This window comes from Tamandua tetradactyla, chromosome 9 (genome assembly GCF_023851605.1).
Source record: "Tamandua tetradactyla isolate mTamTet1 chromosome 9, mTamTet1.pri, whole genome shotgun sequence".
In the NCBI taxonomy this organism is placed as follows: Eukaryota; Metazoa; Chordata; class Mammalia; order Pilosa; family Myrmecophagidae; genus Tamandua; species Tamandua tetradactyla.
In genome coordinates this window covers 9,641,023-9,654,873 of record NC_135335.1, presented here as the reverse complement: position 1 = coordinate 9,654,873, position 13,851 = coordinate 9,641,023, and the positions used below count along the sequence as shown (strand labels likewise).

Below are 13,851 nucleotides of genomic sequence, written 5' to 3'. Positions count from 1 at the left end.
CTGATTGCCTCTATTGCCGGGACACACAGGCAGTGTCTGCAAAAGCACAGCATCAGACCAGGGCTGGGAGGGGACACCTAGATCTTTCCTGTCACCTTGCCAGACAAATTCTTTCATCTTCAAACCCTCCACCACAAGCTCCACCAAAAACCAACTCCAAAAAGTCATTCCATAGCCTAACCCAGGGCTTGGAGTAGGAGCTGAATGAATGAATAAAAGAATATTGGCAGGGTAAAGGAGATCATGTTCTTTGGGGAGAGAAGGTGGTGATGGGACCCCATAGGGGTGTTTGGGATTCAAGTCCCAGGCCCTGCTTTAGGCCCAGGCAGCTCTGGGCCCAGCCCCCCAACAAATACACTGGCCCTGGGCATTAGGGGGATTTCCTGGATGACTGGATCCCCAGAAAATTTAGGGGTCTGGAAAGATGGGGGCAGGATTGCTCCTATAGAGGCCAAAAGGAGGAGGACCAGGTTTTGCCTTGAGGGTGGGCTCCAGGGGGCTGGCTGGGGGCAGGGGTGGGGTGGGGTGGAGAGGCTGAGGGGGCTTCCCAGTTTGGATTAGGGGGAAATTTATCCAAAAGCTTGTGTTGTAGGTCTCAGGGGCTCCAGGGGAAGTGCTTCCTGCCCCCAGGCGTGACCCAGCTGGAAGAGGCCGTTCTGGGAATTTTCTGAAAGGGATCAAGATAGGTGTGTACCACAGGTGTGGACGGATGTGGAAAGGATCAGGGAAGGTGCCCGGGGGCTGTGGCCTTTTAGTTGCTCCTGGCCAGAAGGGCTGGATTTTCTTGGAGAGGAGAGCTTGCCAGGAAGGAGGGAATGGAGGATGGGGGGGTCATATGGGAACACTGTACTTTCTGTATGCTTTTTATGTAAATCTTCAATTGCTGTAATTTAAAAAAGGCTTAAAAATAAGAAGTAAGGAGAATGGGCTGAGCAGAGTTCCGTGGCAGCAATCCTAAGAAACTTCCAGGCTGACCCTCAAGGCTGGATGGGGGCTGGAGGGGGAGGTTCCCCGGGAGGATGACAAGGACAGGATGACAAGCGTTGATGCTGAAGGAGCCTCACCAGGGAGCTCAAGGGCAGCTGGGGATATTGTGGGATCCGGGCATTCTGGGATTGAAGAGAGGGGTTAAGAAACTTCATCTGTGACTAGACTAGAACCATCTTAAGTGTACACTTTAAATGGGTGTGTTTTATGGCAGCGAGTTATATCTCAATAAAGATGTTTGAGAAAAAGAAAAGACATTTCAACCGCATACGCCCCCAGGGGTGACACTGTATCTATTCCAAATGCCACTTCTTCTGTCTCATATCCCCACCCCTGACCCAGACTCCCGTGGCAGCCTGGCCTTAAGTACCCCCGAGCCCAGGGCTCTGATTTAGGCTGGGAGGTGGAGACTTGGCTCCTGGTCCTTGCTTCCCACGACAGGCTGTGTGACCCCAGGCAAGGCACGTCTCCTCTCTGGCCCTCAGAGTCATAGGGCCAGAGAAGGCTCTGCAGGCCTGTGCTCCCTGCAGGTTTCTGTGCAGGGATGTGGGAGAGGCCACACCTCCTGAGACAGTGAGGTAGGCAAGGAGGGAGAGTATAAACTCCCATTTGACAGATAAGGACAAAGGCTAGATGGGCAAAGCTGGTTAAAGTGTTCAGTTTTCTGGGGGAGGGGGGCAGGTCCCCAGTGCTACGTGCTGGAACCCAGCTTGGCTGAAATGCACCCTGGGCCCAGGCCTTTACTTTGGGTTGTGCCAGCAAGTGGGTACCTCTCGGGTTCCCAGGCTCCCCCTGCAGCAGGGAGGATGGCTGGGTGGCCACCAGGGCCTGAGGCAGGCTGGGTCAGACTGAAAAGGGCCCAATCCCCCTCCCGGACCTGTTCAGCAGGGGCCTAGAATTGCTAAGGACCCATTGTTCAACCAGGCAAAATCTTCAGGGTGCAGGTCTCAAAGGGTAGTACAGGGGGGTGTGGGTTCAGGGGAACAAAGGGTGCTGGGCTCTGGGGTCCAAGGAGGGGGTCCCGGATCACAGACTGGGAACTTTTGGCTGGCATGCCAAACTCCTGGAACCCCATGGTGTCCCCTGCACCTGCAGCAGAGTTTAAACCAAGAGACTACAGTAGCGCATCTTTTGAGTTGGGAGCGGCTGGGATGTCCGTTCCGGGAGGCGAGCCTGCCTAGGGACGGGTGAGGACCCCAGAAGTGCACCTTCTCACACGCTTTGCCACTTAAGGGCTGGCCCTTTAAACCCTAGACTATGATGTCACCGCAGTAGCAAGGGACGGGAGGGGGTCTGCAGGCCTGCGGACGGACGGACTACATTTCCCAGCAGCCTCTGCGAAGCCACGCCCCTCCCGGCAGGCAGTGACCCGCACTCACCCCACCCCCGCTATTAACCGTTCCAGTGCTGGTTTCCAAAGGGCCTCTGAAGCACCCAGCCTTTCTGGGGTGGGGTCAGGTTCCCATGGAGGTGGCCTGAGGTAGGGAAGGACCGGGCAAGCCTTTGGCCCAGCGTAGGATGCTGGGCCTTTTCCTGCCGGCGTCCTGGCCGCCCCCCTTCCAGCTTCCGGGTGCAAACTCCTGAGTCCGGCTCCTTCCCAGAACCCAGCAGTGCAGCCCCCAGCGCGGCCCCCATCCCACTGTGCGGTCTCAGCCTTCCTCCCGGAGTCTGGAGTCCCACACCGGAGTTACCCCTTCAGCCGGGGAGGGCCCTTTAACTGGTGCGGGGACTACATCTCCCAGCGGCCCGGGGCCTTCCTGACGCAGCCCCCCCCACCCCCCGGGAGGTGCGGACCGGGCGGGGTGGGGGGGGGGAGGTGACGATGTCATCCTGAGCAGCTGGGCGGCGGGTGCCGGTGGCACGGAGCTGGGCTCCCACTGCGCTGCGCCCCACGCTGGGTCAGAGTCCCCGGGACTTCGGGCAGAGGTCCGCGCTGCCGGGGGACAGCCCAGAGCCCGCTGAGCGCCGGCGCCCCGACCCGGGGCTGAGCTGGAGGTGGAGGGGGGGATGCTCCGGCCCCCCCGGAGCCAGAGGGAGAACCCAGGAACGCCGCCGCCCAGCCCCAGCGCCCGGAGTGAACCTGCTGCGAAGGAGTCCAGAGCCGCAGTTCTCCAGTCACAGGCAGCCCCTGGAGGTTAGGGACCAAAGTCTGGGTTTCTGAGAAGTGAGTGTCCTCCCCCCCACCCCCCCATGGGTAGAAGAGGCTTAAGGATGAGGAGGGAGGAGCTGAAGTGGGGGAAGGGGCCCGGGTTCTTTGGGGGGGGTGATGGTGGCATGGAGATAGGGGCCCCATCGTGAGGGAATCAGTGGTGCCTCTAATTCGAGCATCTGGTTGCAGGGACGGGCCGTTCCTAAGCCTGCATGGGTGAGGCACAGGTTCCCTCCTCTGGGGAGGGGTCAAGCCAGGGGCCCCTCAGTCTGGCGGGGAGCCAGGAAGCTCATACTTTGGGAGGTGGCTGCACCTCTATTTGAAGGTCTGCGCTGTGGGGGAGAGGACAAGACAATTTGGGCACTCAGCTGCAGCCTTCCTAGTAGCTCTTCCTGAAAGAACTTACTGACCAGCTCTCTCTCTCTCTCTTTCTTACCGACCCTTCTGTCTGCCCCGACTTCATCAGAGCCAGGGTGGGAACCCTAACTGGCCTCTTTGGGACCCCCAGGAAGGACCTGAGGCCTGAACCATCCTCTTCTCTCACCTACCTGCCCCCCCAGGACTGGGCAGTTTGCAAAGGCCCTGGGGGGGCGCCTAGGACTGTGGTTGTGCTCCCGTCCACCCTCCCTACCCACAACGCTCCAGCAGGATGGGCCCAAGTTAGTTCAGCCCAGCCTCACCCAGCCTCCTCCAAGCCCACAAGGGACCCCAGGGCTCTGAAGGCCTGACTGTTACCTGGCCCTGCCATGGAGACGAAGCTGCCACCTGCGAGCACCCCCACCAGCCCCTCTTCCCCGGGACTGTCACCTGTGCCCCCACCCGACAAGGTGGACGGCTTCTCCCGCCGCTCCCTCCGCAGGACCCGGCCCAGGCGTTCCCACAGTTCATCACAGTTTCGCTATCAGAGCAACCAGCAGGAGCTCACACCCCTGCCCCTGCTCAAAGGTGAGGTCGGGCTGGCGGGCAGGGGACCGTAGCTCCAGAGCTGGGTGAGAAGCAGCCGGGACTGCCATCGGCAGGAGCGTGGGTGACTTCCTTCCAGGCCAGGGACACCCCCAGCTGCCCCCCCAACCCTCTTTGCTGACGCATGGCCCGACTGGCCTGGCATCCCTGGGGGAGTGGCATCTTGGGCGCCACCCTGGGGGTGCAGACCAGGGTCAAGGGTGGGGCCCACAGCCTGTGTTCCAGGACGTCTGTGTTCCTGGAGCAGGTGTGTGCTGTGGCTCCCCACCACCACCTGGGCTGTAGGGCTGGATGGGCCCCAGCCTCTGCCCTTAGCCCACCCCACCCCCACCCCCACTTCTGGATAGTAGAACACCTGTGAGAGGGGCATCGCCGTTTTGGGCACCTGTGCAAAGTCCAGGCCTCCTGGGTGTGTGGCCTTGCTTTCAGTCTGACTACCATGCTCTCTGAGCCTGTGTTAAGAGGAAGAGGAGGGAGCCCCACCCCCAGTCCCACCCTGCTACACACACACATACTAGGAGTGGAAGATGGGATAAGAGTCATTTGCTCTCTGCAAGGGGTAGGGGATGGCCCAAGAGCATGGGTCTGGGAGGGCGAGTGAGGTGCCCCAAGAATCAGCCCTAGGGCTTGGGAGAGCCTGGCCCTTGCAGCTGGATGCAGGCTCAGTGCCCCCTCTCCCTCCCCAGATGTGCCAGCCTCTGAGCTGCACGAACTGCTGAGCAGGAAGCTGGCCCAATGTGGGGTAATGTTCGACTTCCTGGACTGTGTGGCTGATCTGAAGGGGAAGGAGGTGAAGCGGGCGGCTCTCAATGAGCTGGTGGAGTGTGTGGGGAGCACTCGGGGAGTCCTCATCGAGCCTGTCTACCCAGATATCATCCGCATGGTGAGCACTGAGGCATCGGACTCCTGGAAATGGCTTAGGGAGCATGGGAAACCTACTGTCCTGCCACGGGGCCCCTGTGCAGGGAGTAACCCCCAAGCTCTCAGGCTTGGCTCAAGGACCCCAACATCTGTTCCTCTCTCACCCTACTGGTCTCGCAGTACCTCCTGGGCCTGCAGTGTCCTTACGTTCCATGGCCTGGCTCAGCTGCCCCCTCTTCCAGGAAGGCCTCTCTCATGGCCCAAACTGGAAATCTCCCTTTTCCTGCCTAGAATGTCCACTGACCTCCCTGCTTCCAGCTTTATCTTCCCCATGGGACTGCACCTGCCTAGGGGGCAGGTTGTATCTCCTCCATCCCTGAGTCCAAAGCCCCAGGCCCAGGGCTGACACATAGGAGGTATTCAATGAAAGATGGCCCAGGGGGCGGATTGTTGCTGGGACAGGTGCTCAGGTCCACTTTTGGAACTTCGGTGGAAGCGCCCTCTGGCTTCTGCCTTCCAGGGCTCTTTCTTTGAATCCCAATTATGCCCTTCAGATCTCAGTGAATATCTTCCGGACCCTGCCGCCCAGTGAGAACCCTGAATTTGACCCTGAAGAGGATGAGCCCAACCTTGAGCCTTCGTGGCCGCATCTGCAGGTACAAAGAGCTGGGGAAGGGTCTCCCTGGACCCTGGATGTTGCTGGATGAGGGTAGTGAGTGTGGAAGGCTGTTACTGAGCTCCCACCTTTTTGTCTGTCCTCCCCCAGCTGGTCTATGAGTTTTTCCTGCGTTTCTTGGAGAGCCCAGATTTCCAGCCCTCTGTAGCCAAGAGATATGTGGATCAAAAGTTTGTTCTGATGGTGAAGTGGGGAGCCCAGGCTGGGGAATGTTGTGGGACCCGGGTGGGTTTCTCTAAGGGGCATGGGCATGGGACAGAAGTCACCTGGGGTTGGCCTCCTTCCTGACCCCTGACCCTGGGACCCATAGCTCTTGGAGCTCTTTGATAGTGAGGACCCCCGGGAGCGCGAGTACCTCAAGACCATCCTGCACCGGGTCTACGGCAAGTTCCTGGGTCTCCGGGCCTACATCCGCAAACAGTGCAATCACATCTTCCTCCGGTGAGTGCGCCCCGGAGCCCCAGGAGGGAGGCAGGGCTGTTTGTGAGAAGACCGAGGCAAAGGCTCCTGGGCTGGGCCCCCCTATGAAACTCGGGTTTACTGAGTTCTCCCTTGTATATTGATTATATAAAGCCAGTGAGGTCAGCCAGAAAAGGATACTTATTTCCATTTTATAGATGAGGAAATAGAGGCTATGAGAGAAGTGGTTTGCAGGGACTAGGTCAGTGCCTGGGCCTAAGATCTAAATCTTTTGATTTTTATTGTGCTGGGCCCTAAGGACCCAAAGAAAGAGATGCTTTCTGCAAACACATGTGGTATGGATGCATGCCAGATACCAGGGCTCCCCTGGCCTTGTAGTTGAGAGCATGCCTCCAGAGCTAGGAGGCGTGCGTTTGAGTCTGGTTCCAATATTTGGGTGAACCTGGGCAAATTATTTAAGATGTCTCCTAGTGTGTTCATTGCTAGAATGGGGATAATGCCTGAACTAACTGAAGGACAGTCATCGAGATGAAACGAGTGATGCCGCCAAAGCACGCAGGCTAGTTCCTGGATCAAGGATGGGACTCAGTCACGCTAGCTCTTACTATTAACTACAAAATAAGGAAAACATGATCCCTGTCCCCATGGAGCTCTTAGCTTTGGGGCAAGTTTCATTTAATCTCTGTCTCAATTTTTCATCTGTATAATGGATCTAACATACCCTCTCTCTCAGGATAATTCTGAAAATTACACAGCAGAGTAGATGCTCTGCTTATTTTTCAGTCGACTGGTATGGATAGTGGAGAATGGTAGACTAAGGGCCTGCTGACTGGATAGGTACCAGACAGTGAGGGCTTAGGGCTTGGGAAGAGGGAGAGATGAGCTGGAATGATTCAGAGAAGAGAGGTGTAAGCTGGGTTGGGCTAGGAAGGGTGTTTCAGAGGTGGGTATGGATATCAGTGGGATCTGGTGTGGGGCAGAGGTTTGGAGAGAAAAGGATTAGTATGCAGGGTGGGGAGGGCGGCAGGCAGGATGGCTAGAGGGGAGGGGTGCTTCCCCGATTGCTCTGAACCTTTCTACTTTCTTGTATTCCCCTCTGCAGGTTCATCTATGAACTTGAGCACTTCAATGGTGTGGCTGAGCTGCTGGAGATCTTGGGGAGGTGATTCCCTCTGGGTCTAAGCTAGAGCAGCACAGCAGCTGGGTTCTGGGAGTAGGGCCAGGGGCCAGGTCATCTGAGTTCCTGAGCCCTCTTTCTTCTGCCCCCTCCTCAGCATAATCAATGGCTTTGCACTGCCCCTGAAGACCGAGCACAAGCAGTTCCTGGTTCGGGTTCTGATTCCCCTTCATTCCGTCAAGTCACTATCTGTCTTTCATGCCCAGGTGAGGCCCAGGCCTGGTCCTGCTGCAGCAGGGAGCTCCTGAGAGAGGCAGGGCAGCCACCCCAAATCATGAACTCATAGGATCCTTTCTCACTGTCTTTTTCGTACACTAATTTTTTCCATCTATCTTAGATAATGTCTGTTGACCTTTTAAGGCTATTCTCAGACATCAGTTCTGGAAAGCCTTCCCCAGGCCCTCCCCTCCCCTCCCCTCACTACCTGCCTGAGACAGACTTAAACTCTCCTCCTTCTATATTTTCATAGATTGTAATATATAATTCTATTAGGGAATTTTTTGCAAAATTTATAAGCATCGGTTGCTGACTCCTTCCCCTGTGAGATCATCGCTGAATTCTCAGCACACTGAGCAGAGTGCCTGGTATACCCTATACTCAGTAAAGGCTCAGGGAGTAAGGAAGTGAGAGGCAGTGAGTGGGCAGATTCCAGCATCCTGTCCTGGGTCACCGTCCTTGGTCAGGTCCCACTGACCCCAGCCTTCTTTCTCTCCCCTCTCCTTCACAGCTGGCATACTGTGTGGTGCAGTTCCTGGAGAAGGATGCCACCTTGACCGAGCATGTGAGTAACTCTGGGGGTGGGTGGGGGGTAGAGTGGGGACGTGGGTCCCCCAACTCCACTGGTCTGACTCCTTCTGCTTCAACCCCCATAGGTGATCCGGGGGCTGCTCAAATATTGGCCTAAAACCTGTACCCAGAAGGAGGTACAAAGAAGGGTTCTGATACTCACTAGAGGGAGGTTGGGAGGCTCGGCTTCTGGAGGGCAGTGAGGTGTGGTGGTTGGTGGCGTGGGGTGTGAGCTGTGGCTGCCCCCTCTGCACCTACCCCCACCCAGGTGATGTTTCTGGGAGAGATGGAAGAGATTCTTGATGTCATTGAGCCCTCTCAGTTCGTGAAGATCCAGGAGCCCCTCTTCAAGCAGGTGGCTCGCTGTGTTTCCAGCCCCCATTTCCAGGTAGGGGGCAAGGATAGGCGGGGGTGGAGGCAGGAGTATGGCCAGCAAAGGCTTACTTAACACAGCATCCTCTCTCCTCAGTTTCTCTTTTGGTCCTGGGTCTGATAATGGGAAGACTCTGGACTTAGGGTCAGGAGACCTAGGGTCAAACCTCAGATCTGCCACCCACTGGCTAATGAGCATTTGGCAAATCATTTTGCCACTCAGGCAGATTAAACTTCCTCATCTGTAAAATGGGTCAACGGTATCTCTTCCCGGTGGTGATGAGGATCAGAGAGATCCGAAGTGTAAACATGTCTGAAATGTGCTCCAGGATGAGATGGATGGTGCTGATCACTTTCCCCCTTTTCTAATTAAATTTCACCAGTCCCACTCCATGGCCCACCTCATCCAGGCTGGCTCGAACCCGCATTCCCCTGCAAGAATTTACCGACTTTTCCCCCTTCTTCCATAACCAGTGGCAGCCAACTCTTCCTCACAGCAACCCCAGCCCTTCAGTAAACACCTTGAAGTCCCCTCTCATTTGATTCTTACGATAGCCCTGTGAGGGTAGATAGTATTACTCCCATGTTACAGAAGAGAAAACTGAGGCTGAAAAGTTAAAAACTTTGTCTAGGGTCACATGGCCACTCTGTATGAGAGCTAGGATTTTCCACTGACTGTTGGACTCCAAATTCAGTGCTCTTTTCTCTTCACCACATTGCTTCCTCCAGTGGGCCAGATGAGCCCTGAGGATGGGTGTCTGTGTGTGTGGGGGGAGTAGAGGCCCTAGGTTTTGGGGTGGGGGTGGGTGCTAGACTTTGCATCTATAGGAGCCCCTACCAGAGATTCACTCTGCCATGTTGCTTGCCCCAGGTTGCAGAGCGGGCTCTGTATTTCTGGAACAATGAGTATATCCTGAGCCTCATTGAGGACAACTGCCACACTGTGCTGCCTGCTGTGTTTGGGACCCTCTACCAAGTTTCCAAGGAGCACTGGAATCAGTGAGTGCCCAGTCTTGACCTAACCCATAGAAATTGGGACCAGGACAAGCCAGTCAAGACACTGGGATTCTTTGCAGCTGGAAAGGATCAGGGACAGCATCTGAAGGTGGCTGAGGGTGGTGAAAGGGGCAGGGAAGAGAAGGTGCTTGTTGGGTTCGGGTCTGTGTGCTCCGTTTGGGTCTAGGGAGTAGGCCAGAGGGCGGGAGAGGCAGTGGGGCCACGCTGAAGGTGCTGTCCTCTCTTCACCTGCCTCCCTTGACCCTGCCAAGAACCATCGTCTCTCTCATCTACAATGTGCTCAAGACCTTCATGGAGATGAACGGGAAGCTGTTTGATGAGCTTACAGCCTCCTACAAAGTGGAAAAGCAGCAGTGAGTGCTGGGGGTAGGGCCCAGGGGAAGAAGGGAGAAAAGCAGGAAAGAATTAGATCCTCAAAGTCAAAAAACTCTTTTGGGACTATTCCACATCCAGTCAAGTCAGATGTTTAGTCTCTCCCTTATGATCCTGCCACAAGGTCGGCCATCCTATGTGTGACTATCTAGGCATTCTCGAGTCATTCTTCCAAATATTATTTCCATGTATGAGCTCTTCTGCCACTTCCTACCATCCAGCTGGGCCACTCAGGGCTAAGCTAATTCACTGTCGCCACACCCAGACTGAGCTTGGTCTCAGGGCTCCCTTCCCTAAGCACAGGGTTCTAACGGAGTCACAGAGCAGTAAATGGTGCCGTGCCCTCCCTTGGTAGACGGGGAGGTGTCTTGGTAAGACTGGAGTCTGTAGACTGGGCCTAGGACAGGGAAGCTGCCTCACCTTCTCTCCCCAGGGAACAGCAGAAAGCCCAGGAGCGCCAGGAGCTGTGGCAAGGCCTGGAAGAGCTACGGCTACGCCGGTTACAGGGGACTCAGGGGGCCAAGGAGGCCCCCCTCCAGCGGCTTACACCCCAAGTGGCCACCAGTGGGGGTCAGAGCTAGAGATCTCCCCAGAAGGAGAAGAGTGAAACCCAGAGCTCCCGGTCCCTCCCTTCTCCTGCCCAGGGGCCCAGAGACACACACCTACCCCTGGCCTGGCCAGAGTGGGCACTGAGGAATCCCTGCCTGGCCCAGCGTGCACAGCTTTCACTGGGGGAAAGGAGGAGAGGAGATGGTGGTCTTGGCAACAGAACTCTCAGGCCCTTGTGGCAGGACTTGGCCAGGGCGAGCTGGAGCAGGAAGCTGCCGTCAAGGACCTATCCCTGCCCTGCAGAGCTGGGCCCTGGACAGCTGCAGGCAGGCTCCCACCCCCCCCCCCCCGCCCCTGGCCTAGGGCAAGGGGGCTTGTCCCCTCGCCTGCCGCTACCTCGTGCCAGCGCGAGGTCCTTCCTGACCCCCACCGTGGGACCCATGGCCTATTTATTCTCCCCCCATCTCCCCCAACAAAGACACTGTCCTGGGCCTGGGGCATCCTCTTTCTCCCTCCCTTCCTTTGCCCTATACTTCCTCCATCCTTATTTATTTATTGGGCAGGGGGAGGGATGAGGGCACAGGCAAGACGAGATTCCCAGTGTCCTGGGGCAAGGTGGGGGGTCACAGCAATCACGGTCTATCCCCCTTCCCCTGGCTGGGGGTGGACTTAATAAAGAGAGAAACTGGAGACCTGTTTGCTTTATTTAGGGATAGGGGCAGAGAGAAGTGGAAAAATGAATGACTGATTAATAAGGCTGGGCCTCTTAGAGGGTTATAGCCACAAAATTTTGAGAAAGTCAGAACCAGAACTTTCCCCTCATTAAAAGAAAAAAAATCCCATAGCATGTTATTGGCAGGGTTGGGACCCCTTCCAGTTTTCTGAGTTCCAGATCCTGGTTTCTTCTACCAAGACAGCAAACCTGCTGACAGCAAAGGATGGGCTAGTAGCGCGAGAGGCGGCACATGTCACACTGACAGGCCCAGGCTGTGAAGAGCTCCACCTCCTCCCTGCGGTCCCCCACACACTGCAGCTGCACCTTCACCTGTGGGAGAACAGCTGCGCTCCAGAACTTCCTTCCTTGGGACCATCTCAGATCCCCATCTCCCGGGTGGTCCCTCCCCACCCCCACTGAGCTTGGCCCCCTCACCTTCTTCATGCCACTGATAGTGCAGCACCGGGAGACGGAAGTGATGTTGTGCCGATAGCCACTGGCCACCAGTACTGAGTACCGGGAGGGGAAGGCGCTGGACTCGCAGTAGCCCACGCAGGCCTGTGCCACATGGCCGCCCCGGCAGGTGCCTTGGGGGTCACTTCGCACTGTCACGTTGAAGGCTAGAAAGAGATGAGGAAGGGGTAGAGGGGACTCTGCTAAGGCTTGCCTGGCTCCTGCAGCTCCTCTAGGGTGCTGCTTGCCCCGTGGTCCAGTCCATCTCCTCTTTCCTCCCACCCAGAGCTTCGCTTCCTCCTAGCTCTCTGGTCCCCAAGTTACTCACAGTACAAGTGGCAGCCTGGAATGGCAGCCTTCCGACCCCAGCCTTCACTGACTGCCAGGACCAGCAGGCAGAGCAGGAGGGTCTGGGGGGTCGCCATTGGCATCTGAAACACAATGGGGAAGAACTGTCTCTACAAGGATGTGCCGGCAGAAGGGGGAGCTCTGTAAGTGCTTCCTGCCTCTGGATGGCGTGTGAGGGTCAGCCTGCTCTATCTGGCTTGGCAGGGGGACATGCAGATGTGTGTCTGTGGTTCCCGGCTTGCAAGTGTCACTCTGGATGGTTGAGTGTGAGTGGCTGTCTCTGGATGTGACTAGAGTATCAACCCATCGTGCAGGGATTCTCCTTTGGAGTTTCCCTCCCCATCTGGAGTGCAGACACCTTCCTCCCTCCATCTGTCCCCTCGCCTGCAGGACCCTTCTCCATAATCTCTAGGCCCTCCCCAGCTCCTCCTGCCTCAGCTTGCTCACCACTTCCAAGGCCCAGGAACAGAGTAGCTTGCAAGTTTCCCAGTGCCTCCTGCTGGTCTCTGGGCTGCTGCGAGCTCTTACAGTTTTTATTTGCCAGCACTTTGGAGCCACGCCCTCTCGGAGATCAATTTTCAGGCTTGCTTCCCTGGCCTGAGGCACCAGAGCAATCCCACCTGGAAGGTCCCATCTTCTCTGGGGTGTGGTCCTCAGACAGCGGCTTTTGCTGCTTTCTTCTAACCTTCGCTCCAAATAGCTGCCTGAGGTCCAGGACTAGCAGCTGTGAGATGTGGAGAAAAGCCTAGGAGCCAGCGGCATGTGCAGCAATTGGGGACAGAGGAGTCAAGACTAATCACTAAAGGTTCACAGCTAGCTAATGTTAGGGCTGATTTAGAACCTAGGTCTCCTGTCATCCATCTAAGTGAAAAAATTGCACTTGGGGCAAGAATTTGGAAAATTGGGAACGGATCCCTAGTCAGGGGTTGGGTGGGGCAGAGATCAAAAGGAAGCCTTGTGATTCTGGAGAACCCCGTTCAGGGCCTGTGCCTCAGGGACCTGCTCAGAAAGAGAGCCAGGTGCACAGGCTGCCAGAGCTCATCAAATCCTACTTTTCCTCATTTCCCAGATGACAACATAACCAGAGACAAAAATGACTAAAGCCCCAAGGCTTCACTGTAAGCTGGTTAGAGTCAGGATGGGCACTCAGATCTCACAATTTTGGAGTTGTGCCTTTCGGCAGCTTTGTAAATCTTGGAACAAGAGGACAAAGGATGTGAGCACAAATTGAGAGGCATTGGTGTGACCAATGGTGTGACTGTCTCCAGTCCTCAAATTATCACACCCAAGGCTTCCCCTTTGGTCCTTCCTACCTCAGGTCCTGTATCATCACTGGAGCCCTTCGGCAGCTATCCTCCTCTTATTTTCTCCCCACCAAAGTTAACAGCACCCAACCGAGAAGGCACAAAGGGCCCTTAGCGGTCCAGCCCCGAGTCTTTCCCTCCTTTTGGGACCCATACAGCAGCCCAACAGATAATTAGCCTTTGTTCAAAGACTTCTGGGACAAGAGCCCAGGGCCCCATGAGGAAGCCCACTCTATTATGGCATATCTCTCACAGTTAAAAAGTGATTCCTTTTTTCTGCACTAAGCTATTTCCTACTTTCCATCTATTATTTTGGTTCTCTGCTGCCACATAACACAAGTCTAATCTGTCCGTCCCAGTTCAGCCCTTCAGTTATTTGAAGACAGCTCCGAAGCTCAGTTCTTCCTGAGGGACCCTACCCCAAACTGACTTCCAGTTAATCTTATAACCTAATCTGCAATAGTGTCAAAACAGCCAGAGGGATGGGGAAAGCATTTTATCTACTAGTGTCTACACTTTGGGGTCAACCTGGGTGATGCTGGGAAGGGATGGATTTCTCAAGGGTCAGCAGGGCTTAGGAGAGTGAGTCTTGCAAGACCCCATTTCCTAACCCCAGGTAGGGAAGTTTAAGAAATAAGGCCAGTATGGGTCCCACCTACCCAAGTGATCCAGTAAACAATGACCAGGGAGACTCAGGAGAGG

At 55.9% G+C, this 13,851-nt stretch overlaps 2 protein-coding genes across 3 annotated transcripts; one reads left to right on the top strand and one right to left on the bottom strand.

The window, feature by feature from the left end:
* The first annotated feature begins 2,795 nt into the window (after positions 1-2,795).
* On the top strand, positions 2,796-11,038 carry PPP2R5B (protein phosphatase 2 regulatory subunit B'beta). 2 transcript variants are annotated; one of them, XM_077115798.1, is made up of 14 exons: positions 2,796-3,151; positions 3,996-4,081; positions 4,786-4,982; positions 5,515-5,616; positions 5,727-5,819; positions 5,947-6,077; positions 7,159-7,218; positions 7,331-7,439; positions 7,961-8,014; positions 8,106-8,156; positions 8,288-8,407; positions 9,263-9,390; positions 9,660-9,761; positions 10,214-11,038. In XM_077115798.1, the coding sequence occupies exons 3-14, from the start codon at positions 4,845-4,847 to the stop codon at positions 10,359-10,361; spliced, it is 1,236 nt and encodes a 411-aa protein (XP_076971913.1). In that variant the 5' UTR covers positions 2,796-3,151; positions 3,996-4,081; positions 4,786-4,844; the 3' UTR covers positions 10,362-11,038. The 2 variants fall into 2 exon arrangements, with proteins under 2 accessions (XP_076971913.1, XP_076971912.1); XM_077115797.1 differs by having other exon boundaries at positions 3,603-4,081.
* Positions 10,894-13,752, bottom strand: GPHA2 (glycoprotein hormone subunit alpha 2). Its single transcript, XM_077115801.1, has 4 exons — positions 12,293-13,752; positions 11,826-11,928; positions 11,480-11,664; positions 10,894-11,374 (listed from the first exon to the last, which is right to left on the bottom strand). Exons 2-4 carry the CDS (start codon positions 11,926-11,928, stop codon positions 11,273-11,275), a joined length of 390 nt encoding a protein of 129 aa, XP_076971916.1. The 5' UTR covers positions 12,293-13,752; the 3' UTR covers positions 10,894-11,272.
* Positions 13,753-13,851: the final 99 nt, after the last annotated feature.